Consider the following 27,882-nt stretch of genomic DNA (forward strand, 5'->3'; position numbering starts at 1 on the left):
ATTAAAAAATTTCAAAGTCATAATAAATAAAACATTTTTTTGCTACATATAGCATGCTCTATTTTTAGGAGCAGAATAATTAGGAAAAAAACACTAGCCTAGTTGAACTATGCTAGGTGCATTTTCTTGGAAGAACTCGGTATGATGATTCTTTTGGGCAATTATCAATGTAATATTAGGACTATAACCATTTTCAATACAATAGCTTGCATGATGGTTCACCCAAGTAAGCAACTCAAAATTCATTTTAATAACATAACAAATTCCTTAAGACAAAGTAAAACAACCTTTAGTATAGCTTGTAACTCAACATTCAAGACATGATCAGATTATAATACACTAACTCCTCCTAGAATGACACACACAGTCTTTAACTGACAATATAGATCAAGGACACAACTAAATCACATCCTCAAAGAGAACCCGGCCATTTCTTTTTACTTTGAAATCCATTCGATTCATTTGCCACTTACGGAAACCAAAAGTACAAAGCATTCTTGTTGCTTCATTTATTACAAGAAAGATTTGATAACATCTCAATTAGAAAAGTGGAAAAAAGCAACAACAAATATAATTAAAAGCATGAGATTTCTACATTCCATATCAATGTTGCTAAGCAATTTCTGGATTTGACCATATGAATTTTAAATATTAAATCCAAAAGATACTTAGCAACAACAAATTTAATTACATCGTAAGCTTCAATTATATTTATCTTTCTGATAACATCCTCAAAGAGAAAAAGATTAAACCATTTATCAATAGATACATCACAAATTACAATGACTCAATGATAACAAAGATTCAGTCAATATAAATGAAAACATAACATTGGAAAACATCAAATATAAGAAGAATTGATACAAAACCAGCCTCATTTCTAGAATATGTTCTCTGCTTTTACACCCAGATCATTGTAAGCTCAACCAATATGATTTTGATGTCTCCATTATTGGACCATTGTGACCTCACAATTTTAGAGAATAATCACATTCATAGAGATTCAATCGATCAGGGTTTCAGAAAAAGATTTATATTTTTAAACAAATGAGGCTCGATTAATTTGTGTTTGGCATAATCATAAATTCACCATTCATAGGCCATTGTGGCCTCAAACATATATGTAAGCATACCATCATGTTCTAACAGAGGCTCAATAAATATAAGGTCTCCATTATCAGAGCACTGTACTCGATACAAACATAACAGCTATGAATGTCAGAGACTCGATGAATCTGAATTTCTGGCTAAAGTCTTCATGTTCAATGCTGCTTAATAAAATTGCATTGAAGTGACATAAAATCAAGTATTTAATTAAAGCAGGCTGAAGAATAATTTCATGGGAGCTTTGAGATGGGATTGATCTTCCATTTCTAATCATCCTTCTTGTTCGATTTGAACAGAGCAATCTCTGCTCCTTTATAGAGTATTTGATGATGCATATCAACTTGAAACGTGGCTTCCATCTTGAAGTGAATGTTGTTCACAGGCTTAATGCATTGATACATAAGTACTCTGGCTGAATAGAACATCCCCATGCAAATCATCAAGGTGATATGGAACTAAGGTAACCAGCACAATGCAAGCATACAGACAATTTCAATCCCATAATATTAAACCTTCTAGTAAATTCTTTCTAAAGTGAGAAATATTTGACTTGCTATAATGCTTAGTATCTTGGTTGGACTTTAAACAATTTTCAGTCATGGTGTCCAAACCGTAAACTTACCTAAAGCAGCCACAATGTTGAATGTCTACGCTCTTTTGGATTTTCTTTTGAAAACATTATCACCAATATGTGACATAAACACCACAAGCTACAAAATCCAATCATCTCAATTTGGTATGTCTACGAACTATTTGGGCACATGGAGTACTCCGATGGTGCACACTGATTGATTGGTTATGTTGATTCTTGAGATGAGGATTCTCATTTGTGGCCTGACCAGCTGGAAGCCTGGAACCAGTTAATCTCCAAATTTATTTATTTATTTATTTTTGATCGGTAAAGGCAGAGCCAGATTTGTATTAATTAGTTTTAAATACATAGGTTTGTCACTGAATTCCAAGACAATCAAAAAAAGAAAGCCCCTGCACTTAGAGAGCACAGAGGTCCCTCCAAAGTCTGAAAACCTTTAATCTTATGATTTAGCCATTTTTCTAAACCATAAAAGGTTTAAAAGTCCAGAAAAAGCAAACACACTATAAACATGTATGTCCGATTTTCAACAACCTAGGAACAGAGTTTTTGAACGCAAAATTGATATCTAATAAAAATATACATATATAATTGCATAACCAGTAATCAAAATGAGATATCCACAGAAAGCCTAGCTTGAGGAGGGAATGTCAGGTTGTTGAAGCTGCTTCCTTGGACGGCCTCGGCCTCTGCTTGCTGAAGAGCCCCGGTCACGACCCTTGCTCCCACGACCACTGCTCGGGCCGCCTCTGCAACTCTGATCAGGTTTCAGCTCGGCTTCTGCAGCAATCAAAGGCAAGAATCCATTCAACCTTGCAAATTGGAATAGAATCTCCTCTTTCCCTTGAGCCTCTGGGTCTTCTCCTAAGAAACGCCATTTGTGATAGCTCAGCCCTGCACTAGCGAAAGCTTTGTGCCTATTCATTTCTTTGCACTTCAGGTCCAGTAAGAAAGGGTGATAGTTGATAAGTGCTCCGTGGGCATTAAAGAGGATTCGGTCGCTCGGTCTGGGCGCACCAGAGTCATGAAGGGCCTTGTTCCAAACTTCTTGAAGTTCTTGAAGAATTTCCACTAGGAAGAGTTCCCTGGTAAGATTCCAAACCATTTGCTTGGGTAGCTTCTGGTCCAGTAAAGATGCCACGAATCTGGAAGAGATGCTAGTGCTATCTCTTGGGTATTCATCTCTGCTCAAATGAATGCTACCCAGAATCAATTTGACGGCTAGAAGAATTGGAGGATCCGAATTGGTAAGGAGACATTTGAGTCTCAAATCCGTAATCTTCCTGAAAGAAACCTGACGAGTAGAAGCCCTAAGAGAAATGGGGGTGTCTGCACCGAAGCACGATTCAGGCCTGGGATAAACACTCATAATGAAGCCGAATGGGGGCTCGGAAGACATGGTATCCGAGACCAAGGACATGCCAGAAGAAAAACCAGGGAAGAAACCAGAGAATGTCGAGAGAGAAAATGTAGCGAGAAAGGGACGCTTCTGCAGGAAGACGAGCACACAATTCGACAAGCAATAATGGGAATTAGAGAGCAATAAAAGCTCGCTCGAAGGTGGCAGAAATTAAATGCCCAAATCAGACCAAATCTACTCAAGTGCGAAGGGAAAGATTAACTTGCAGACAGCTCATGAAAAGGACTAGATGGCGGCGTTCACTAGCTAGAGTTGAGTGTGTCCCGGTTTTATTTTGCCGATTTGTCCTAGGCTAAGCCGGACCCACCTTGCAACCCAATGTTGGCTGAATGGTTTATTTGAAAAAGAAAGTGACCGTTGGGATTAACCGCCAAAAGGAGGGCGGGTAAAGAATATTTAGATTTTCTTTTTGCAGTCCGCCAGTCCGCTGGCAAGCAGCATCTCAAACATTTTCTGATCAAGTCTTAATGCCTTGCTCAATCTAAATTATCTGCTGGCTAACAGCCCTGAGACCACCAGTGAACAAAGGTGCCTTGAGCTACAATTTTTGATAAGGCATCCGCCTCTACATTTGCTTCTCTGTAAATATGTTTTGCGTCGAAGTGTTCAAGCATGTCCAGGTTTTCTAGTATTCTTTCCAATAGAGCTTGGAGCCTCCAATTGGGGGTTATCTTCTTCCTTATAGCATTAATTGCTATCTCCGAATCTCTTTCCACTGAAACATTTTTTATGCCATGGTTGATGCAGTCTTGCAAGCCTAATAGAAGAGCGGTAAACTCTGCTATGTTGTTGGTGTTTGGAGGGATTGGTTTTGCCATTTTCCCAATGATTGCTCCTGTTTGATCTCTGATAACATAGCCTATTCCGGAGGGGCCAGGGTTGCCTTTGGAAGCCCCATCAAAATTCAGTTTCACCCAATCTGGCTTCGGGGGAGACCAGATTGCATCTTTCCTTTTATTGGTTTTATGGCAGGAAAGTGAGGGGATAATGATTCCTTGCCAATTTTGACTAATTTTCTTATCCCATGAAGAGAAAACTTTAGACTAATTCAGAGTGAAGGCTGTTTTGCTATTGATTGAATCCACTATTGCCAATTCTATTGAATTTAGGATTGATACTTGATTTCTAGCTTTGCCTTCAAATAGCCTACGATTCCTTTCTTTCCATATTTCCTAGATTAAGCATGATGGAGCAATTTCCATAATTTGGCTCAACGAGCTCTCCTTTATATGCAAGGGCCAACTCTGAAATAGAGACTTAATTTCATTCAGCAAGGCTAAGATTAGTTCCAATTTTGCACAGAGCCATCTCCAACATTTGGAGGCAAAGGGGCAATTTAGGAGGAGATGATCCACTGACTCCGATTGGGCTTTGCAAAGTATGCATCTAGAAGGTCCTTCATAACCCATTCTTGTGAACTTGTCTGCTGTTAGAATTTTTTTTTGAATTGCCAACCATGCAAAGATGCCCACTTTCGGTATGATTTTGGAGCTCCAAAACATCTTCAAAGGGATATTGAGGTTGTTGTGCTCTGCAGGGTTGACTAGAATTCTGTATCCATCCTTTGAGTTATACTGTCCTGTTTTAGAAGGCTTCCAGATGAGAGAATCTTCCCCTCTTCTTGGGCTGATATTTCTCGCCTGTAAGTGTCCTAAAAGTTCTTCAAGGTCCTTCCTTGGAATCGGCAGGGCCTCCATTGATTTCCACTTCCAACTATGTGAGTTCGGTGCATCTACCATTTCCAGATAGTCTCTAACTCTGACTCCCCAATTCTATTTGAACCAATGATATGAATGATGTTTGCCAATGGTGGATAACCGCCCCAAGAGTCTTCCCAGAATAGACTTGCTGATCCATCATGAATATCCCAAGAGACCGAGTTTGAGATCAGAATTCTACAAGAGGTGATGAAGTTCCATATCCTTGATCCTTTAGGAAATGTCCCTGTTCTGAGGATGTTAAGATGGTTTTGGTTTGGGAGATACTTTGTTGCTAGCATTCTGACCCAAGAGGCATTTGGGTTTTTTATGAATTTCCATACTAGTTTCCCCCCTAAGGCTATATTTTGTAATTTAAAATCCTTGATGCCTAAGCCACCCATTGGTTTGGGCTTAATAATTTTGTCCCAGGTAATTAGCGCGATCTTCTGCTTCTCTTCAGTGTTTTGCCAAAAAAAATCTCTCATTTTTTTTATGATGTAGGAATTGGCACTAGATGTTAAGGATAAAATAGATAAAAGATAAGTTGGTAAGGCCGAGATCACTGCTTGAATCATGACTAATCTTCCCGCCCAAGACAACCATTTGCCCTTCCAAGCATTTGCACTTCTTTCAACTTTGATTTTTAGTGGATCCCAGAGTTTGGTGTTCCTTACACCTCTGTCTATTGGGATACTCAAATAGGTGCATGGAAGGCTTCCTTCTTTGCAGTTTAAAATTCTAAGAATTCTGGTCTGAAGTGAAATTGATGTTGTGAAGAAGAAAACTTAAGTTTTTTCCTTGTTTCTTAACTGGCCTGAAGCCCTACCATATAGATCTAGAATCTTATTTAGGTGATTGGCTTCCTTAACATTTGTTGACCCCAATAAGAGATTATCATCTGCGAACTACTGATGGGTGGCTACGAAGTCTGTGGTTATTTTGATTCCCTCTATCTTTTGGTTGACATGACTAGCTTTGATGGCTCTTCCCAGAGCCTCCCCCATTATTATGTACAAAAAGGGAGACAGGGGGTCCTCTTGCCTAATACCCCTTGAGGAAGAGAAGAAACCCGTTGGCTTCCCATTAATCAATATTGAAAATTTGGGCGTTGAGATGCACTCAAATATCCAATTTATCCATTGCTTATCAAATCCAAAGGCTTGCATGATTTTACAAAGGAAACACCAATCTACACTATCATATGCTTTTGTAATATCTAGCTTTATTATCATACCTGGCCTATTTGTGCTTTGGAGGGTATGTATTGCTTCTTGTGCTACTATCACTCCATCAAGAATTGATCGGCCCGGTACAAACCCTGTCTGTTCTTTTGAGATGATGTTGTTCATGAGAGGCTTCATTCTGTTAGTCATGATTTTTGAGAGAATTTTATAAACTGTGTTGCATAGAGAAATAGGCCTATAATCTCCAAGGTTTTCTGCTTTCTCCTTCTTTGGAATGAGTGCTATAAAAGTATTGTTTACCTCCTTAAGAATTTTCCCTGCCCTTCTTGAGCACTCTAAGGCTTCTGAGAGTTCCTGCCCTAAGATATGCCAGCATTTCTTATAGAAATTTGCAGGGAAGCCATCCGGCCCTGGTGCCATAGCAGAGGGAAGCTGGTTTAGAGCTTGGAGAACTTCTTCCATTTTTATTTTCCCATTTAGGATCTGGTTCTGTTCCACTGTTATAATCCTAGGGATCCCGGATAGCAGCTTATTTTGATCCTGAAGATGGGATCCTTCAGTGTTATTCAAGAGATTGGAGTAGTAGGAGACAATCTCTTCTTTAATAACCTCCGGGTCCTTTGAAGTTTGGTTGTTTCTGACTTGTAGTTTAGATATCCAATTTTTGCTTCTTCTGACTTTTGTTACATTGTGAAAAAACTTATTGTTTTTGTCCCCCATTCTTAGCCAATTCTCTCTTGATTTTTGCTTCCAAAAGATTTCTTCTTTGGAGAGGATATCCTCGTACTCCAGTAGGAGGGATCTTTCCTACTGAAAAGATTCTTGATCCATGCCCGCCTTGATGATCCTGTCATTTAGGGCTGCTAATTGTTCTTCTATGAGTCTTCTTGATGAGAAGATGTTTTTGAAGTGCTGGGAGTTCCATTGAAGCAGTTTATGTTTGACTAATTTTAGCTTTGCAATGAAATAGAAGAGTTTTGAGCCCTCAAAGGATTCTTCCTTCCACCATTTCTCTATCATTATAAGAAAACTTGGCTCTTTCATCCACATATTTTCAAATCTGAAAGGGGTCCTGGTTGATCCCTGAGTGCCTTGTAAAGAGAGCAGGATGGGATGGTGGTCCGAGCCTGAGCAAGAGAGAACATTGCAGAAAGGAGTAACCGGGAAAAGAGTAAGATCCCCTTGCCAAAAGAATCTATCTATTTTTTCTGCAATATTGCTAAATCCTTTTATCCTGTTGGTCCATGTAAAGGTGTCTCCTGAGTCTATTTCGAAGAGGCCGTTCCTATCAATCCAACTATTAAAATCCTGCTGAGCATTTCCTAAGCGAGTGACACCCCCCCTCTTATCTGACGCGCTCCTGATAGCATTAAAATCGCCCCCAATGAAGACTTGTTCTTCAGATAAGGTGGACAAAATTCCATCTAGAGAAGACCATGTCTGTCTCTTTTTGGAAGGGGCTACTGGACCATATACTTTGATTATGAAGAAAGAAATGTTCGACTGCAGGAGAGTGATTTTAACAAGCATCCAGTCCTTATTAGATGCGATACCTTCAACTTTAATATGAGAAGGCTTCCAAATTATCATTAGTCCTCCCGAGGAACCTTCTGATGCTACTGTAGTATCCAAAGAAGCTTGAAACGAGGAGCTTATCCCATTCCCAAAGGCCACTGCTAACTTCTCTTTCAGTTTAGTTTCTTGTAGGAGGATTATATCTGCACTGACCAAAAGAATCTGTCTTTTGATCACCCTCTGTTTGTTAGGGGCATTGAGTCCCCTAACATTCCAAGATAAGATTTTCATTGTTGTTCAGGAAGGGGATTTCCCTTCCCTACTTTCCAAAGATCCAATAGTTTGGATTGATTTTCTGCCTTTCCATCCTGGGTTCTGACCTCTATGAAAGACTTTCGACCCTTCTTGGGTGGGGATGAGCCAAAATCCGGCTTCTCCAAGCCCTCTAGGTTCTGGTGAATCCCTAGCTTTCTTTTCTCCTTGATCTGTGAGTAAAGCACTGCCAAGGGGGTATCCAATATTGCATCCTGATCCTCCTCTCCTATCATGGCATTCTGCAGAAGATTTTAAGCATTTTGATCCAAAGGCAAATCCAGGTCGCTAGATTCAAACAATGGGGATATCAAGGAAGGGAAGGATATTTCCGAAGATAGGTTGAGAAGGGGCTTATGGAGAAGGCAGTCCGAGAAGGGGGAAGTTTCTCCCTCTAGAAGGGAGGTATCCTCTTTGTCCTTGAAGTCTGCTATAAGGTCCTCTTCAATAACCTCCTCCTCTTGCAATATTTTCGTGAGGTGACTATTATTGGATTTTGTGAATTTGGCTGTGCGAAAATTCCCCTTAACTTCTTAGGCCTGAGGCTGCTTTTCTTCCTAGAGGCTTTGGATGGAGGTTGGGAAAAGATGTTAAAAGCTCCTCTACTCAAAGTTGGAGTTTTTTTTTGCCCAAACAGACTCCTAACTACCTTTTGAGAATGAGGTTTGGCAATCAGAGATAAAATGGATGAGGGCAAGGACCCGGGGAAGGAAAGGAGGCCAGGGGATCATGGCTAGGGGGCGGGGAAGCCAAGCTTGCAAGTTTGTTACTCAAACTCGAGCAAGAGGAGGGGGAAAGAAGAACAAGGGGATCTGGAGCCACACATAAAACCCGGGGAGAAGAAGAGACATTACCGAAAGACTGGCACACTGGCTTTGAAAGGGCTTGAACTGGTATCACGGCATCTGATTCTAGGGCAGCATCCCACTCCAAGGTTCTCTTTTGAGGAGTTGAGCTCGCAAATTGTTCTGAGTGCTGAAGAGGGATATTGATGACTCCAAAAGACGTTGCCAAAGAGCTATTATTGACTATTTGGTTTCTCAATAAGCATTTGCCAGGAACTACTTTACCCAATGTAATCACTTTTTGCTTCCATCTGCCCAACTCCGAGATGATCTCAAGCTCACTGTAGAAGCCTTTGGACAGGTCAATCTCAACATAAATGTTTGTTGTATCCCCTTTCTGACCTTCAAAAAAGTCTGCTTCAATTCCTACTAGAGAACCAAGAGCATCCCCTATCTTCAGGAGTGATTCCGAGCACCAGAATTCAGAAGGAAGGCCTACTAGGGATAACCAGATAGGAGTTTTTTGGAATCTGTGCTGTGCTGGATCGAACCCTGGTTTCCAATCCAGGAAATGGAATGTGGAACCTTGACAAAACAAGGGACTACCCTTTGTGATTGTTTTCTTTAGTGCCACATCCACACATTCTATGAACAAGAAATCATTCTGCATTTGTCTCACTGCTATAAGGTCTGGAAAGGATGATTTCCACCAATCCACGATATCTTTGCTTGTCCCACCAATGCCACACCATTTCGCAAAGAAAGTATTCTCCTTGAAGCGGACAAGCGAAGGGTTTAGAGATTTCGAAGGGAGCACAAAGAGTTTGCTTCCCATTGATTTCCTGAGTCATTTATGTTCCTTGCTTACAGACCCCTGTTGGTCGGGCCCTGAGGGGAAGGCCTTTCTATTGTCCTTGACTCGCAGACCTCTGTTAGGCAGACCTAATGTGCTCCAAACCTTGAAAGGCCATCCTGTTGTTGAAGGGGGGTAGTTTTGTTGTCTTTGTCGCCTAGGCTACTTCTTGGAATACAGAGATTGATTAGAAGAAATAAATCTCTTCTAATGGGTTGCAATAGGAATACAGTTTGATCCTGTCGCAACCTTTTTTGCCCAGGAATCTAGGTTTTGGTACTCCTCAATGGCATTTTGCTGAGGAAACCTATGATAGTGGTTGGCCGGGCTTTGAGACCGCGGTAGATTTCAATACCCCGATCTATGGTGCTGCTAGAGGGGAATGAGTCCACGAGTGGACCAAACCTGATTTCTCAGAGGTCCTATTCCGCGAGAAGTACCCTGGTTTCTCAGAGGTCGAAGCCCGTGGGGGGTCCAGCCCTGGATTCTCAGAGGTCCAGCATCGCCCATTTTTTCCTATCTCCAAATTTATTCGTTAATTAGATGATGCAACAACCAACACCTTGAAATTCCAACTAAATTTTGAGTTAACTTGATTATAAACCCTATCAATAAGGTTGTGTCTATCAGAAGTTAACTATATGCATAAGTGTAGCAAGCAAGCAACATTTACAACGACTTATTCAAGTTCAACATCTACAACGACTTATTCAGGAAGGAACTTGAAGGAAATTCAGGAAGGAACTTGAAGCAAATTCTGGGGTGAACAGTAAGGAAAACTTTTAGTCTTGAGATTATAACCATAACAAATTCAACACTTTTATTTTCACCAAATGTTTTCAAATAGGACTTGTCCCGGTGAAACATATCATGGTACAATTATGCTCTTTTAAATTATTTTATGATTTCAAATATGGCTTATGCTGTAACAGATTGATCTACCCTGTTTGCCTTTGGCATTAAGTTCAAATTGTCAAGTTTAAACCTGGGGCAATGAATCACCCCTCAAATACCGATTTTTTATTATATACAAGTAAACAGAATTTGAGGTATATGAGCATTAAACATTAGATTTATAATCGCCATTCTAGTTTGGAAGTTGGCTCATTACTCAATGAAAACACCCTGATTGCAAAATCTTTCAATGCAGTATCTATCACCTCACAAAATCTATGTTCCCAATCATCTGGCTGAATGGCCTTATTGCTAAGGCCAGGTGTTCTGTCCTGAGAAGCAGAATATTTAGACTCACTCCAATCCACAACATAGGCAGTTACTCGCCTCCTAAACTTGACCTTAAACTCAATCAATGCTTAATATGTATAATGATTTATCATTGCCATGGAGGACTGAACATACAATGTCCTGTATCCCTTCTTCAGCTGGAAAAGGTTTATTACATTAAACAATGAAGTAGAGGCAGCTTCCAACAAAACTATGGAGTTGAACCTTTTCTCCTGCCTCTCTCTGCAGTGTACCTTTGGGTTACCCCTCTGTCAGGGTGTTCAGTGAGCCCTGATGGCCCAAAATTCCTACACTTGAAGGAAACTTGCCACAGAAGTATTAGTCAAAGATGATATGGATCGTCAAACGCTGGTACTGCCACAGAAGTATTTCTGTCCTTGTAATATGTAGCCATAATGGATAACCTTCTTGTGCTTGCAATAGATGACAGCAGCTGAGAATTTTAGGCATTCCCTATTTTAATTTTTCTGAGTTAGTTGTTCACTTGCCATTGGTTAAGTTAGAGTTACGTTAGAGTTGTTATCAGACAGAAATTTAAGGATTCCTTTGTGCTTACCTAGAGGTCTGCAAGAAGGATTTGGAAGAAAGATGATAGAGTACAACCTACAAGCAAGTGCTTCACAGAGGAGTCATTTCCAATCCCTGAATCTGACTATGAAGCAAAGCCATGGATTTTTATTCATCCAAGATGTTGTCCTCTTGCCTGGTGAAGTGTCACTATTGGTCCCACCACCTTCTCCAAAATTCAGATTTGAAGACAAAGAATCTCTGCAATGTTTTTTCTCAAACAATTTTTATACAAACTGAAGGGAATTGAATATCCAAAGAAGAAGTAAACTCTCAGAATTTCGAAAAATCAAAGAGGAAAGGAGACGACGAAAACAAGAAAGACAAAAGATCATAAAACAGAGATTATAAAAATTGGAATCCGCAACTACTCCAAAGGAAGTTAAGAACCTGGAAAAGGCATTCGAGCTAGAAGATTAGCAGAAACGCTTAGAAAGAGTGCAAAAACTAAAGAAAAGGTTCCAAGAGCACAAAAAAGCGATAAAAGCTAGGCAGATTAAAAGATAGGCTGCTTGACAAGCTGAAAAACGAAGAAAAGAAAAAGAAAAACAAGAAGAGCAGGAACTACAAAAAAAAACTTTGACAAGTTTTAAACTTGCAAAAAACATAAATTAATTTCTAGTTTGAGACTTTAGGAATCTTTATAATCGTAAAAGAAATTATGAAAAAATAAATACAGAGAAAGAGAAACTACGAATAGCAATAAAAAAAAATATTTTGAAATAAGATGCTAAGAAAAATTCTCAAGGTGATAAGAAGGGATGGGATGAGTTGAAATTAAAGTTGGAGTTTGGATTTGATAATAAAAAGAAAAAGATAGGAATCACATCAGAAACCAAGAACAAATCCAAAGAAGCGAATAAACAAAAAATAAAAAATACAAAAAATACAAAGGCAAAAACGCTTTGAAAAGGAAGTGGGAAAATTGGGCTGTATCTAAATATTCAGTTTCCTTCAGTTGTGTATAGAAATTGTTTGAGAAAGAACCATTGGAGAGATTCTTTGTCTCCAAATCTGAATTTTGGAAAAAACAGTGGGACTGATAGTAACACTTCATCAAGTAAGAGGACAACATCTTGGATGAATAAAAATCCATGGCTGTGCAGCACAGTCAGATTCAGTGGTTGGAAAATGATTCCTCTCCGAAGCACATGCCTTTAGGTTGTACTCTATTGTCTTTCTTCAAAATCCTTCTTGCAAACCTCCAGTTAAGCACAAAGGAATCTTAAATTTGTTTCCAATATCACCTCCTCTAACGTAACTGCAAAATAACCAAGATCAGATCAACAACTAACTGCAACCTTTTCTTCTGCCTCTCTTGAACCTTTTCTCCTGCCTCCCTCTCAGGGTGTTCGGTATGCCTTGATGGCCCAAAATTCCTACACTTGAAGGAAAGTTGCCTGATATGAGATTCGGAAATTCTTGAAGGCTGTTCCTCTGTGAACTTAGACTCATAACCATGTTCAAGAGAGCCACTGAAGTAAGATCCTTGCAGTTGGGTTTTACTTCCTGAAAGCCCTTGTCCTCTGGACCCACCTGCTCATTCAACCAAGAATCAGAGAATACAAACTCACCCACATCGGTATACAACATCCATTGGAACTTTTCCCTGGCCATGAAAGAACAGTGTGAAAACTCTGCTTCCTGTGTCTTAGCCATTGGCAATGGATATCTGCTCACATTATGCCGGGTCGGGGCATATGGTTCCCAATGGACGCCATTTATTGTGGGGGAGTGGGAATCAACATATAATTAAAAATTCTTCAGTAATATCTCTTCCTGGAACACAACCGCTTTTGGATGTTTTTTTCAGTCCCATTGCACTGGCATATATCGTTGAATCTAATTTCTTTACAGCTTGTTGGGTGATGTTGAAAGCTGTTGACACACTTTTCAATGGAAGCTTCAATATTGACACGCTGCTTGTCTGCCATGATCAACAGTAAACGATTACGATACTAGTGAAATGGAGTATCTAGCAGATTGACAAGTAAATAAATGTGTTTTCCCTACCACAACACCAGGATTTTGACTGTTGAGAGCAGAGATATAATTAGCTTCTTCAGTTCCAACATTAAGCTCAAAATCCAGTGTCCCCCTCGAAAATATGGTCATATCTCCAGAATGCAAAATATCGATGAAAGCTTGACCTAATTTGATAAAGCAGGTGTTTAATGATTCGGGTAAGGAAGTAAAGCAGGTGTTTAAAGAAGGCAGGTGTATGTTTTACCTTGAGTGTCAACAAAACCAACTTGAAGAGGCCCTCCTGAGATAAGAGTAAGCATTTCTGAAGCTCATGGATGCGTATGCAGTAAATTTACCCCACACGGAACCATCTTGAACCTAACATATTGCAGGCCCTGCGATCTGCAATGCCACAATCTATCACTGCAAATGGAAAACAAATAATGTTTGGAATAATAAGAATAATAAGAATTATTAAATCTTACGCTGCTGCTGTATACTTGGCGACTGAACTGGCAGCGTATGCGTCCATTGGAGCGAACCCAGGTTGATCCGCTGCGAGAAGGGGCCGGAGTCCAGAGATAAACACCAAGGTGCAGGCACATAGTTTCATCTTGCTTTCTGCAGTTCTAACATGAGCATACTGCAGAGGTCTGTCATAAGATGGTGGGATGTCATAATAAACAACAGAAGGAATAGGGTTTCCAAGGATTGACAGAGTGATTTTGTATCCAAGCAACTGATGAAGTACTTGTTCTTCTTCTCGATGCTCACACCTAAAGATCTCTTGTGCAGAGTGCAAATAGAGTTACAGTAGTTTCTATTGTGTCATTGAAGATGCAACGGAGGTCTTGTGTTGCAACATTTAGTCCTTGTTTATAGTTGATACCTTTGGCAAACAGAAAAATATCCTAATCTGTAATGAACTTCTCATATACCATGTGATGTGATTCAATGGGCTGGGAGGAATTCATAAACTCGGCATTCACTTTCATGGTCTCTGTTAAAAGTTAAAACTGGGTTATGAATGTTGTCAACTAGGGTCATTGATTTTGCAGACCATTGGACATTTTGTGCAGGTGCCTGGCATCTTACCGCAGCTCCTTGGGCTCTATCTAAATATTCAATTCCCTTCCGTTGTGTATGGAGATTGTCTTCGAAAGAAGATGGCAGAGATTCTTTGTCTTTGCATCTGAATCTCTGAGGAGACAGTAACACCTCATCAGGTAAGAGGACAACATCTTGGATTTCCTGGTTTTGTTGCACTTGCCTCTGTTAAGCACTTTCCTGATGGTCATACTCTATCATCTTTATGTCCAGCTAAGCGCAAAGGAATCCTTAATTCTGAGGCGCTCTGTCATCTGTTGCAGGCAGAAGAAGGTTATCTATTATCACAAGGACAAAAATACTTCTGTGGCCTAATAGAGTTTGAGGATTTATAGCATCTTTCACCCATGTAAACGTCGTAAAAATTGGACATAACATGAAAATCGAGAGCACAAGCTTTTGGAATCTTGATAGTCTTGGTCATGTTATAATTCAATCCAATATAGCAGAATCTTGAACTAATATATAACCAGAATTTACTCATGGAAACTAAGACATAGCATTGTATGTTCAGAAAAGTACACAATAACTTTGAAATACAATACCCATATAAATGATATTCAAATCTGTAATCCATGAACATTAAAAGACATTCAATGCTTCTTTCATTGGCCTGCTGATTGGTCTAACCAAGATATGACATAATATATCTAATAAAATAAACATATAGCAATCTTGCAAAAGGACAACCAATAGATTATGAAACCTTCAATCCTTCATTCATGGTGCCGCTAATTGATCTAGCCAAGTAATAACTTCAAAAAAGAAAGAAAAACTATACAGTCCAAGAACCTAACACAGGACTGACCCACAGGCAAATAACATAATCTTTCTTGCAAAATAATCTAACCATTTGACAATTGCATTCTCTAATTCTATACCCTCACAAATCACCTATGCTCATGGACGATACAATGATATGAATTCTAAGTAAATGAATACATAGCTGACCTTGAGATATCTGATGAAGGATGGTTGCATCAACTGTGAAGAATAAAATAATCAAAATGATATAATGGAACCCGAGTCGCTTGTGTTTCTGAGCTCATATCTTTTTCAGAACAAGAATTCAATCTCCCTCTATGGGAAAATGGCGGTCAAGAAACCTTGAAGAGCACAGTAACCTTGAAATGCAACGCCCATATAAATGATTTTTAAATCTGTAATCCATAAACATTATAAGACCTTCAATGCTTCCTCCATTGGCCTGCTAATTGGTCTAGCCAAGAAATGACATTGTATATCTAAAGAAAACATATAATAATCTTGGGAAAGGACATTCAATAGATTATAAGACCTTAATCCTTCATTCATGATGCTGCTAATTGACCTAACACAAGACTGACCCAAAGACAAATAACATACTGTTTATCAATCACCTCACAAATATCTGAATACAATGAAGAATTCTCAGTAACTGAATACATAATACATAGAGAGCTTACCTTGAAATATCTGATGAAGGAAGGGTGATTGCACCAACTGTGAAGAACACAATAATCAAAATGACACAGTGAAACCCAAGTCGTTTGTGTTTTAATGGAGCTAAATTTAGGGAGAACGAAACTCTGTTAATATATTTCCTATTTGAGCCAGAAACCCATAAGTGGTAACATAAGAAGTATGCACCCAATTCTTGTGAGGATTTCTGAGCTCATATCCATGGAATCCATGTCACTGTAACCTCTTCTTCAGAACAAGAATTCAATCTCCTTGTACGGGAAAATGGTGGTCAACAAATAGATTTAAGACTAAAAGGATGCAAATTAGTAGATCTCTAACGAAAGAAAAGAATTAATATAAAGCGTTTCTTGTTGCACTTAAATGATGGTAATAAAACATTTGAATGGTAGTGCAAACGGTTGTCTTGCTTTCCTAACGATTGTAATAAAACTTTGAGATAGCGGAAGTCAAATTTTGGTTATGTATTCATAATCAAGAGACAGCATTCCATAATGTAAAGGAGAACTTAAGAAGATTCTACTATCAAACAACTTAAAAATAGAAGGATATTAAGGGGAATATCCTAAGGCAAAATGAGCCTAAATACATGCTAAGGAAATTGACACAAAATATAACATTAAATTGTATCTTGATATACAATTTTTTATATTACATTGCAAAAAAATATTTTAAACCATCATTATCTTCTAATCTTTTGTATTTATGTAAGAATGTTTTCTCATTTTTCTTATTTATATATAAATGCACTAATAGTCACAAAGAAGGTTAGTTTTTTTCACTGAAATTATACATAAAAAATGTAACAAGTGTTGAAAGTTGGAAACATTTACAATAATTATTAAAGAACACCCTTGAAGAAAACTCTAGGGATGTATAATACTATGGGAGCTCAATGTATATTATGAACTGTGATAGACCAAATATTACCTCATGTAGTGGAGCCTTGAGAATGTATATTTCTAATCTAAGAAAAAAACATTAGATTACAAAAAAGAAGGTATTTATATATTTACACGTCACAATTGAAAGCATTTTATGTGCTACCACGAGGGATTTATTATGGGAAGAAAAGTCAATATTCTTATCTTTGTTGATGTAAATTGGGTTGGAGACATTGACATTTTAGAACAAAATAATTTCTCATTATTTTTTAATTGTCTTTTTTAATAATATATTTTGGTGATGTTGCATCATTACAATTTTTTTTTTTGGAAATTTATTGTAGTGTATGCAAAATTACTTATTATTTTTAATTAACATGGCTTCTTAGATCTTTCCTTTATTATGTTATTTTGCATTTCTTATAGACTAGAAGAACTACTAGGTAAGGTGGTAGGAATGCTAAGGGTACTTCAACCATAGTCATTCATTTGTATCTATGGGTAATTACATGAAATTTAATGTTAGCAAGAGAAGTCTTAAGTACTGAGGTTTGGGATGTAAAATATTCAAGTAAGACACATAAGACTAAAATTGGAATTGGATGTAAAGAATGACTAGGAAAACAAGGTGTAGCATGTCGAGTAAGGTTGTGATGCTCACAAAAGTGAAGCATTAAGCCTTCTCGAGAGGTCACCTCTCGGACCATCTAGTTGGAGTAGTACTGGATGGGTGACCTCTCAGGAAGGCCCACTACTTCACCTCTATGAGCATCACCTAAACGCAATGACTGCTAAGTGGACCACTCATTCTCATGAGATATGGGTTCTTGTGAACCACTACTCGTGAAACATGTGTCAATGAGTTTAACTCGAAAACTACACAACTGAATCCTAATAGCAATATCATAATTTGACTTGTTGTAGAAAATATCCTCTAATTATCAATTGATTAGTTAAAGGGGCTCTAAAATGAATGATTCATAATGCACAACACTTATTGAAGGTTTTGCAAAATGGGTTGCAAAATAAGTGGGTTTAATCTTTGAGGAAACTCCATGGTTAAGCATGCCTGAATTGGAGTAGTATTGGGATGGGTGACATCTTGAGAAGACCCAATGCTTCACCTTTTTTTATCATCACCTAGATGCAATGAGTGCTAAGTAGACCATTCATTCTTGTGAGAGATGGGTTCTTATGAACTACTACTCATGAAACATGGGTCAGTGAGTTTGACTAAAAAACTACACATATGATTTCGTGATAGCTATATCATAATTTGACTTGTTGCAGAAAATATTGTAATATTCACCCCTTGGACACAACAATTTTTTTTTTTACATTCATAAGTACCAACTTAATTAAACAAGCTTCTCAATCTAACTTAGAAATATCAACTACTTAGTTTTTTCAATTGCCTTAGTGGTGCCAGTTCTACACCGCCACTTATGCTTGTGCTCAAAGGTGGTAAGCTCTTGAGAATAGGTTCCCCATCAGGCCTATAGTTAAGCCTCCAGGGTTTATTCCCAATGACCTTGCTGATGTATCCATTCGAAGGAAGTCAGAGGCTTCATAGTTCATCCTCGAAGTTTAGAGGGAGTTCATTCTCTCCTCTAATATGAGATCTTTGATCTCTCTTTAAACCATGACTATTTATTAAAAATTATCCCAACAATAATTAATCAATATCTAATTCCATTCAAATAGTATACATACATACTCAATTACATCGGGGTCACACTCTTCCAAAATTTCTAATTTCATAAAGAGTGATTCGAGCACACTTCTCATTACCACATGGTGACTCACTTGAACACATCACAAGCACATCGTCTAGCTCTAGCTTACATCACATATACATAGTGACTAGCTCTAGCATACATCACACATTCATAGGGTCTAGCTTCAGCCTACACCATTCACATAAAGTGACTAGCTTCAATAGGCATCACATACCTAGTGAATAGAATTTACATACTGAGGAATCTACAATGCAATCTTTATTGTGATGAGTGTTTTCTTAGGTTAACAAGTATTAAGGATGATGCAGACATATTGTTGGGGATATTGTAGATTCTCCTGCCTCTAGTTATGTAGTTCCGAATGAAAACGGAGAATAATTACTCTATTAGTAGATTTCATTTGTTCTAATATTTTACTCTATTTATAGTTTTATAAGATGACTAAAATTGAGGTAAAACTAGAAGTTTATGGATCAAGAGAAGTCAAAATGGAAGGAGAGAAAGAGTAATGAATAGGAAGGGAAGGCAATGTGTTGCACTAAAAGGAAGTAACTTGATCCAATCCTAGCAACCAGGATGAAGAGGAGGCATTCGTATGAGGTAAGATATATTAAAATATCAAAATTTGATGAATAACACCTAAAATAGTTTCTAAACAAGGAAAGCATATTTTAAAAAGTATTGTGTAGGAGGGTTAGATGTGTTTGAATAGAAAGAAAAATGGAAGATAAAACAATAAATTTTAAACTTGACACATGGAAAAATAAAATAAAAGATAGAATGATTGGATGGTTTTGATTTTTTGAAGAAAAGCACCCTCGATTTAGCCCTATCCCTAAATGCAAGAGAGAAAGCGAAGAACAATAAAAGGTACATGTGTCATTTTTTGGTAAGGAAAAGGTTATTATTTTTGTTAAGAATATTGGGTTCACTAAAAAATAATATAAAAATATATGTTTACTAGAGTGTAACAATATTTCCTTATTTAATCACAATATAACTGTCTTATTTATTTAAAATCAAAACTGGTGACTACAATAAAAATTCAAATAACATATAATCACATATTTTAGACATTAAAAGATTACAAAGTTGAGTTTGAGTAATTCCCATTTTAGAAGGAAGCATGAAATGAGAATAGGGAAAAGATGTATAATTTAATTTTCTATTATAGACTTGTCACAAACCCGAACACATGATCATGTCTAATTTGGCTCAAGTCTAATCTCTCTTTCACAATGGTGTCTCCTATAACACACTAATTTCCTACTCAAAGAGGTCATTTCCAGTCAAACTACCGAAGCCAACCAGTAAATTGTAACTCGTAAGAAATTGGACACCTAATGGTTGTTTGAGATACCTACCCAAGTCAAATCATTCCGTCAAGTTAATAGTAGAGATTGGAAATGTTTAGGTGTGTTTGATCCTAAGTGGTTAAGAAGAGATGGGGTGTGTGTAGCAGTAAAGGTGTCCTAAGAAAAATTGAATAGAAGTCCAATAGCTCCTAGATGCTCATGATGCTCTAGGTGGTATGTGAATACTTGGTTGTGCTTGATGTGGCTTTCTAATGACCTTTGTTTCCTTTAGGATCTTCTTTTGTAAGTGGAGTGGAGCTAGGGTTAGGGTTTTATGAAAAGGGCGTAGTTGAGCAAGAAAAGGAAAATTTGAATTTTGGGGACACCACCATGTGCTATCTTTTCCTAGAGGACAAAACTATGGCACACATTCAAGATGAAGAAACAAACAATAATGGGAATGACGAGGTGTTAGGTAACAAGGCTTGATTTTGGGCATAATATATAGACACAAGAATATATTAATGCTCGAAATTGTAAAAATGACAATTTGACACATTTTTAAACAAGAAAAGTAAATAAAATATAAAATGTATAAAGAAATATAATATTATGCTTTTTGTCTTTAAAAAATAAAGACTCTATTCATGATCTAAATAATAAAACAATTGTTTAAATAAATAAAAAATATTATTATCTCATTTTGAATTCAATCATTATTATTTTGTATATATTTATGACTTGATGCACCTTTTATGACACTTTCATTAAAAAATAATTAAATAATGGAAAAGTTCAACTTCACAATGTAAACTCACAAGATTGCAAATATAAGAATAAAACTGAGACAACTTCAATGATGCAACCAAAACCTTAAAATTTCAACTAAAATTTAGAGTTAGTTTAACTAGCACTTGCACTCGCATCACAAATTACAACGACTCAATGATAACAGAGATTCTGTCAGTATAAATGAAAGCATAACATTGGAAAACATCAAATATAAAAAGAATTGACACAAAACCAGCCTCATTTCTAGAATATGTTCTCTGCTTTTATACCCAGATCATTGTGAGCTCAACCAATATGATTTTGATGTCTCCATTATTGGACCATTGTGACCTCACAATTTTGGAGATTCAATCGATCAGGGTTTCAGAAAAAGATTTATATTTTTAAACAAATGAGGCTCGATTAATTTGGGTTTGGCATAATCATAAATTTACCATTCATAGGGCATTGTGGCCTCAAACATATATGTAAGCATAACACCATGTAAATATAAGGTCTCCATTATGTACTCGATACAAACATAATAGTTATGAATGTGAGAGACTCGATGAATCTGAATTTCTGGGTAAAGTCAAATAAAATTGCATTGAAGTGACATAAAATCAAGTATTTAATTAAAGAAGGCTGAAGAATAATTTCACGGGAGCTTTGAGATGGGATTGATCTTCCATTTCTAATCATCCTTCTTGTTCGATTTGAACAGAGCAATCTCTGCTCCTTTATAGAGTATTTGATGATGCATATCAACTTGAAACGTGGCTTCCATCTTGAAGTGAATGTTGTTCACAGGCTTAATGCATTGATACATAAGTACTCTGGCTGAATAGAACATCCCCATGCAAATCATCAAGGTGATATGGAACTAAAGTAACCAGCACAATCCAAGCATACAGACAATTTCAATCCCATGATATTAAACCTTCTAATAATTCCTTCTAAAGTTTGAAATATTTGACTTACTACAATGCTTAGTATCTTGGTTGGACTTTAAACAATTGTCAGTCATGGTGTCCAAACCGTAAACTTACCTAAAGCAGCCACAATGTTGAATGTCTACGCTCTTTTGGATTTGCTTTTGAAAACATTATCACCAATATGTGACATAAACACCACAAGCTACAAAATCCAATCATCTCAATTTGGTATGTCTACGAACTATTTGGGCACATGGAGTACTCCGATGGATTGGTTATGTTGATTCTTGAGGTGAGGATTCTCATTTGTGGCCTGACCAGCTGGAAGCCTGGAACCAGTTAATCTCCAAATTTATTCCTTAATCAAAATTAATCAATTTTAAAATGAAAATTACAAAAATTGTGAATTAAATTTTGAGTTAGCTTGATTATAAACCCTATCAATAAGGTTGTGTCTATCAGAAGTTAACTATATGCATAAGTGTAGCAAGCAAGCAACATCTACAACGACTTATTCAAGTTCAACATCTACAATGACTTATTCAGGAAGGAACTTGAAGGAAATGCAGGAAGGAAATCTGGGGTGAACGGTAAGGAAAACTTTTAGTCTTGAGATTATAACCATAAAAAATTTAACACTTTTATTTTCACCAAATGCTTTCAAATAAGACTTGTCTTGGTGAAACATATCATGGTACAGTTATGCTCTTTTACTTAATTTATGATTTCAAATACGGCTTATGCTGTAACAGATTGATCTACCCTCTTTGCCTTTGGCATTAAGTTCAAATTGTCAAGTTTAAACCTGGTGCAATGAATCACCCCTAAAATACCGATTTGTTATTATATACAAGTAAACAGAATTTGAGGTATATGAGCATTAAACATTAGATTTATAACTGCCATTCTAATTTGGAAGTTCGCTAATTACTCAATCAAAAGATTCAAAACACCCTGATTGCAAAATCTTTCAATGCAGTATCTATCACCTCACAAAATCTATGTTCCCAATCATCTGGCTGAATGGCCTTATTGCTAAGGCCAGGTGTTCTGTCCTGAGAAGCAGAATATTTAGACTCACTCCAATCCATAACATAGGCAGATACTCGACTCCTAAACATGACCTTAAACTCAATCCATGCCTAATATTTATAATGATTTATCATTGCCATGGAGGACTGCACATACAATGTCCTGTATCCCTTCTTCAGCTGGAAACGGTGTATTACATTAAACAATGAAGTAGAGGCAGCTTCCAACAAAACTATGGAGTTGAACCTTTTCTCCTACCTCTCTCTGCATTGTACCTTTGGGTTACCCCTCTGTCAGGGTGTTCAATGAGCCCTGATGGCCCAAAATTCCTACACTTGAAGGAAACTTGCCATAGAAGTATTAGTCAAAGATGATATGGATACTCAAACGCTGGTACTGCCACAGAAGTATTTCTGTCCTTGTAATATGTAGCCATAATGGATAACCTTCTTGTGCTTGCAATAGATGACAGCAGCTGAGAATTTTAGGCATTCCCTATTCTAATTTTTCTTAATTAGTTGTTCACTTGACATTGGTTAAGTTAGAGTTACGTTAGAGGAGTTGTTATCAGACATAAATTTAAGGATTCCTTTGCGCTTACCTAGAGGTCTGCAAGAAGGATTTGGAAGAAAGATGATAGAGTACAACATACAAGTAAGTGCTTCACATAGGAGTCATTTCCAATCCCTGAATCTGACTATGAAGCAAAGCCATGGATTTTAATTCATCCAAGATGTTGTCCTCTTGCCTGGTGAAGTGTCACTATTGGTCCCACCGCCTTCTCCAAAATTCAGATTTGAAGACAAAGAATCTCTGCAATGTTTTTTCTCAAACAATTTTTATACAAACTGAAGCAAATTGAAATTCCAAACAAGAAGCAAACTCTCAGAATTTCGAAAAATCAAAGAGGAAAGGAGACAACGAAAACAAGAAAGACAAAAGACGAAAGAACAGAGATTACAAAAATTGGAATCCGCAACTACCTACTCCAAAGGAAGTTAAGAACCTCGAAAAGGCATTCGAGCTAGAAGATTAGCAGAAATGCTTAAAAAGAGTGCAAAAACTAAATAAAAGGTTCCAAGAGCACAAAAAAGTGATAAAAGCTAGACATATTGAAAGATAGGCTGCTCGACAAGCTGAAAAACGAAGAAAAGAAAAAGAAAAACAAAAAGAGCAGGAACTACGAAAAAAAAATTGACAGAGTTTTAAACTTGCAAAAAACATAAATAAATTTCTAGTTGGAGACTTTAGGAATCACATCAGAAACCAAGAACAAACCCAAAGAAGCAAATAAACAAAAATTAAAAAATACAAACAATACAAAGGCAAAAATGCTTTGAAAAGGAAGTGGGAAAATTGGGCTATATACTTCAGTTGTGTATAGAAATTGTTTGAGAAAGAACCATTGCACAGATTCTTTGTCTCTAAATCTGAATCTCGGAAAAAGCAGTGGGACCGATAGTAACACTTCATTAAGTAAGAGGACAACATCTTGGATGAATAAAAATCCATGGCTGTGCAGCACAGTCAGATTAAGTGGTTGGAAAATGATTCCTCTGTGAAGCACATGCCTGTAGGTTGTACTCTATTGTCTTTCTTCCAAATCCTTCTTGCAAACCTCTAGTTAAACACAAAGAATCTTAAATTTGTTTCCAACATCACCTCCTCTAACGTAACTACAAATTAACCAAAATCAGATCAACAACTAACTGCAAGTGCTTCAAGTGTTCTGAAGCACTTGCTTCCAACAAAAGTATGGACTTGAACCTTTTCTCCTGCCTCTCTCTCAGGGTGTTCGGTAAGCCTTGATGGCCCAAAATTCCTACACTTGAAGGAAAGTTGCCCGATATGAGATTCGGAAATTCTTGAAGGCTGTTCCTTGTGAACTTAGACTCATAACCATGTTCAAGAGAGCCCCTGAAGTAAGATCCTTGCAGTTGGGTTTTACTTCCTGAAAGCCCTTGTCCTCAGGACCCACCTGCTCATTCAACCAAGAATCAGATAATACAAACTCACCCACATCGGTATACATCATCCATTGGAACTTTTCCCTGGCCATGAAAGCACAGTGAGAAAACTCTGCTTCCTGTGTCTTAGCCCATGGCCATGGATATCTGCTCACATTATGTCGGGTCGGTGCATATGGTTCCCAATGGACGCCATTTATTTTGGGGGAGTGGGAATCACTGGCATATATCGTTGAATCTAATTTCTTCACAGCTTGTTGGGTGATGTTGAAAGCTGTTGCCACACTTTTCAATGGAAGCTTCAATTTTGGCATGCTGCTTGTCTGCCATGATCAACAGTAAACGATTAGGATACTAGTAAAATGGAGTATCTAGCAGATTGACAAGTAAATAAATGTGTTTTCCCTACCACAACACCAGGATTTTGACTGTTGAGAGCAGAGATATAATTAGCTTCTTCAGTTCCAACATTAAGCTCAAAATGCAGTGTCCCCCTCGAAAATATGGTGACATCTCCAGGATGCAAAATATCGATGAAAGCTTGACCTAATTTGATAAAGCAGGTGTTTAATGATTCGGGGAAGGAAATAAAGCAGGTGTTTAAAGAAGGCAGGTGTATGTTTTACCTTGAGTGTCAACAAAACCAACTTGAAGAGGCCCTCCTGAGATAAGAGTAAGCATTCCTGAAGCTCATGGATGCGTATGCAGTAAATTTAGCCCACACGGAACCATCTTGAACCGAACATATTGCAGGCCCTGCGATCTGCAATGCCACAATCTATCACTGCAAATGGAAAACGAATAATGTTTGGAATAATAAGAATTATAAAATCTTACGCTGCTGCTGGATACTTGGCGACTGAACTGGCAGCGTATGCGTCCATTGGAGCGAACCCAGGTTGATCCGCTGCGAGAAGGGGCCGGAGTCCAGAGATAAACACCAAGGTGCAGGCACATAGTTTCATCTTGCTTTCTGCAGTTCTAACATGAGCATACTGCAGAGGTCTGTCATAAGATGGTGGGATGTCATAATAAACAACAGAAGGAATAGGGTTTCCAAGGATTGACAGAGTGATTTTGTATCCAAGCAACTGATGAAGCACTTGTTCTTCTTCTCGATGCTCACACCTAAAGATCTCTTGTGCAGAGTGCAAATAGAGTTACAGTAGTTTCTATTGTGTCATTGAAGATGCAACGGAGGTCTTGTGTTGCAACATTTAGTCCTTGTTTATAGTTGATACCTTTGGCAAACAGAAAAATATCCTAATCTGTAATGAACTTCTCATATACCATGTGATGTGATTCAATGGGCTGGGAGGAATTCATAAACTCGGCATTCACTTTCATGGTCTCTGTTAAAACTGGGTTATGAATGTTGTCAACTAGGGCCATTGATTTTGCAGACCATTGGACATTTTGTGCAGGTGCTTGGCATCTTACCGCAGCTCCTTGGGCTCTATCTAAATATTCAATTCCCTTCCGTTGTGTATGGAGATTGTCTTCGAAAGAAGATGGCAGAGATTCTTTGTCTTTGCATCTGAATCTTTGAGAAGACAGTAGCACCAACAGTAACACCTCATCAGGTAAGAGGACAACATCTTGGATTTCCTGGTTTTGTTGCACTTGCCTCTGTCAAGCACTTTCCTGTTGGTCATGCTCTATCATCTTTATGTCCAGCTAAGCGCAAAGGAATCCTTAAATTTGTGTCCAGCAACACCTCCTCTAACGTAACTGGAAATTAAACAAGAACAAGTCAACAATTCACTGAGAAAAATATAGACTGCCTACAATTCTGAGGCGCTCTGTCATTGTTGCAGCAGAAGAAGGTTATCTACTATCACAAGGACAAAAATACTTCTGTGGCCTAATAGAGTTTGACGATTTATAGCATCTTTCACCCATGTAAACGCCGTAAAATTGGACATAACATGAGAATCGAGAGCACAAGCTTTTGGAATCTTGATAGTCTTGGTCATGTTATAATTCAATCCAATGTAGCAGAATCTAGAACTAATATATAACCAGAATTTACTCATGGAAACTAAGACATACCATTGTATGTTCAGAAAAGTACACAATAACTTTGAAATACAATACCCATATAAATGATTTTCAAATCTGTAATCCATGAACATTAAAAGACATTCAATGCTTCTTTCATTGGCCTGCTGATTGGTCTAACCAAGATATGACATAATATATCTAATAAAGTAAACATATAGCAATCTTGCAAAAGGACAACCAATAGATTATGAAACCTTCAATCCTTCATTCATGGTGCCGCTAATTGATCTAGCCAAGAAAAAACTTCAAAAAAGAAAGAAAATCTATATAGTCCAAGGACCTAACACAGGACTGACCCACAGGCAAATAACATAATCTTTCTTGCAAAATAATCTAACCATTTGACAATTGCATTCTCTAATTCTATACCCTCACAAATCACCTATGCTCATGGACGATACAATGATATGAATTCTAAGTAAATGAATACATAGATAGCTGACCTTGAGATATCTGATGAAGGATGGTTGCATCAACTGTGAAGAACAAAATAATTCAATCTCATATCTTTTTCAGAACAAGAATCCCATTTTCCCTCTATGGGAAAATGGCGGTCAAGAAACCTTGAAGAACACAGTAACCTTGAAATGCAACGCCCATATAAATGATTTTTAAATCTGTAATCCATAAACATTATAAGACCTTCAATGCTTCCTTCATTGGCCTGCTAATTGGTCTAGCCAAGAAATGACATTGTATATCTAAAGAAAGCATATAATAATCTTGGGAAAGGACATTCAATAGATTATAAGACCTTAATCCTTCATTCATGGTGCTGCTAATTGACCTAACACAAGACTGACCCAAAGACAAATAACATACTGTTTATCAATCACCTCACAAATATCTGAATACAATGATAAGAATTCTCAGTAACTGAATACATACTACATAGAGAGCTTATCTTGAAATATCTGATGAAGGAAGGGTGATTACACTAACTGTGAAGAACACAATAATCAAAATGACACAATGGAACCCAAGTCGTTTGTGTTTTAATGGAGCTAAATTTAGGGAGAACGAAACTCTCTTAATATATTTCCTATTTGAGCCAGAAACCCATAATTGGTATTATAAGAAGTATGCACCCTATTTCTGAGCTCATATCCACGGAAATCATGTCACTGTAACCTCTTATTCAGAACAAGAATTTCACCCTATTTTGAATTTTGATTTAAGACTAAGAAGATGCAAAGCAGTAGATCTTGATGATGGTAACTGTAGCGTCGTAAATTGTACGCACTTGCTAGGGTGGTACAATTTCACACCTAGTTTAGCACTCGCCTTAGCGTATTTTGCATTTTGCATTGCATTTCCCCTTTAGCACTTAATTAATTAAATTAATTAGGTCTAAGGTGCTATTTCATCATCTTCCACATCAT

General features: G+C 37.5%; 1 protein-coding gene and 1 long non-coding RNA gene across 2 annotated transcripts; both read right to left on the bottom strand.

The window, feature by feature from the left end:
* Nucleotides 1-10,330: 10,330 nt before the first annotated feature.
* Nucleotides 10,331-16,169, bottom strand: LOC131857214 (uncharacterized). Its single transcript, XR_009358608.1, has 6 exons — nucleotides 15,798-16,169; nucleotides 15,304-15,512; nucleotides 13,731-14,606; nucleotides 13,511-13,647; nucleotides 13,294-13,430; nucleotides 10,331-13,207 (listed from the first exon to the last, which is right to left on the bottom strand). It is a non-coding gene; the product is annotated as an uncharacterized LOC131857214 (long non-coding RNA).
* A 5,896-nt stretch (nucleotides 16,170-22,065) lies between these two features.
* On the bottom strand, nucleotides 22,066-27,648 carry LOC131049507 (glycosyltransferase family 92 protein Os08g0121900). Its single transcript, XM_059208810.1, has 7 exons — nucleotides 27,389-27,648; nucleotides 26,944-27,117; nucleotides 25,274-26,167; nucleotides 25,063-25,199; nucleotides 24,846-24,982; nucleotides 24,298-24,759; nucleotides 22,066-22,579 (listed from the first exon to the last, which is right to left on the bottom strand). Exons 4-7 carry the CDS (start codon nucleotides 25,115-25,117, stop codon nucleotides 22,382-22,384), a joined length of 852 nt encoding a protein of 283 aa, XP_059064793.1. The 5' UTR covers nucleotides 25,118-25,199; nucleotides 25,274-26,167; nucleotides 26,944-27,117; nucleotides 27,389-27,648; the 3' UTR covers nucleotides 22,066-22,381.
* Between the last annotated feature and the right edge of the window lie 234 nt (nucleotides 27,649-27,882).

Source organism: Cryptomeria japonica, chromosome 7 (assembly GCF_030272615.1).
Source record: "Cryptomeria japonica chromosome 7, Sugi_1.0, whole genome shotgun sequence".
Lineage (NCBI taxonomy): Eukaryota > Viridiplantae > Streptophyta > Pinopsida > Cupressales > Cupressaceae > Cryptomeria > Cryptomeria japonica.

Bases quoted from the DNA above. Each gene is read 5' to 3' on its own strand.
- LOC131049507 (XM_059208810.1), bottom strand. From the start codon at position 25,117: ATGCTTACTCTTATCTCAGGAGGGCCTCTTCAAGTTGGTTTTGTTGAC. The intron at 24,983-25,062 runs GTAAAACATACA...TTATCAAATTAG, and splicing joins TGGTTTTGTTGACACTCAAG to GTCAAGCTTTCATCGATATT. The intron at 22,580-24,297 runs GTGTAGGAATTT...TATAAATATTAG, and splicing joins ATCGGGCAACTTTCCTTCAA to GCATGGATTGAGTTTAAGGT.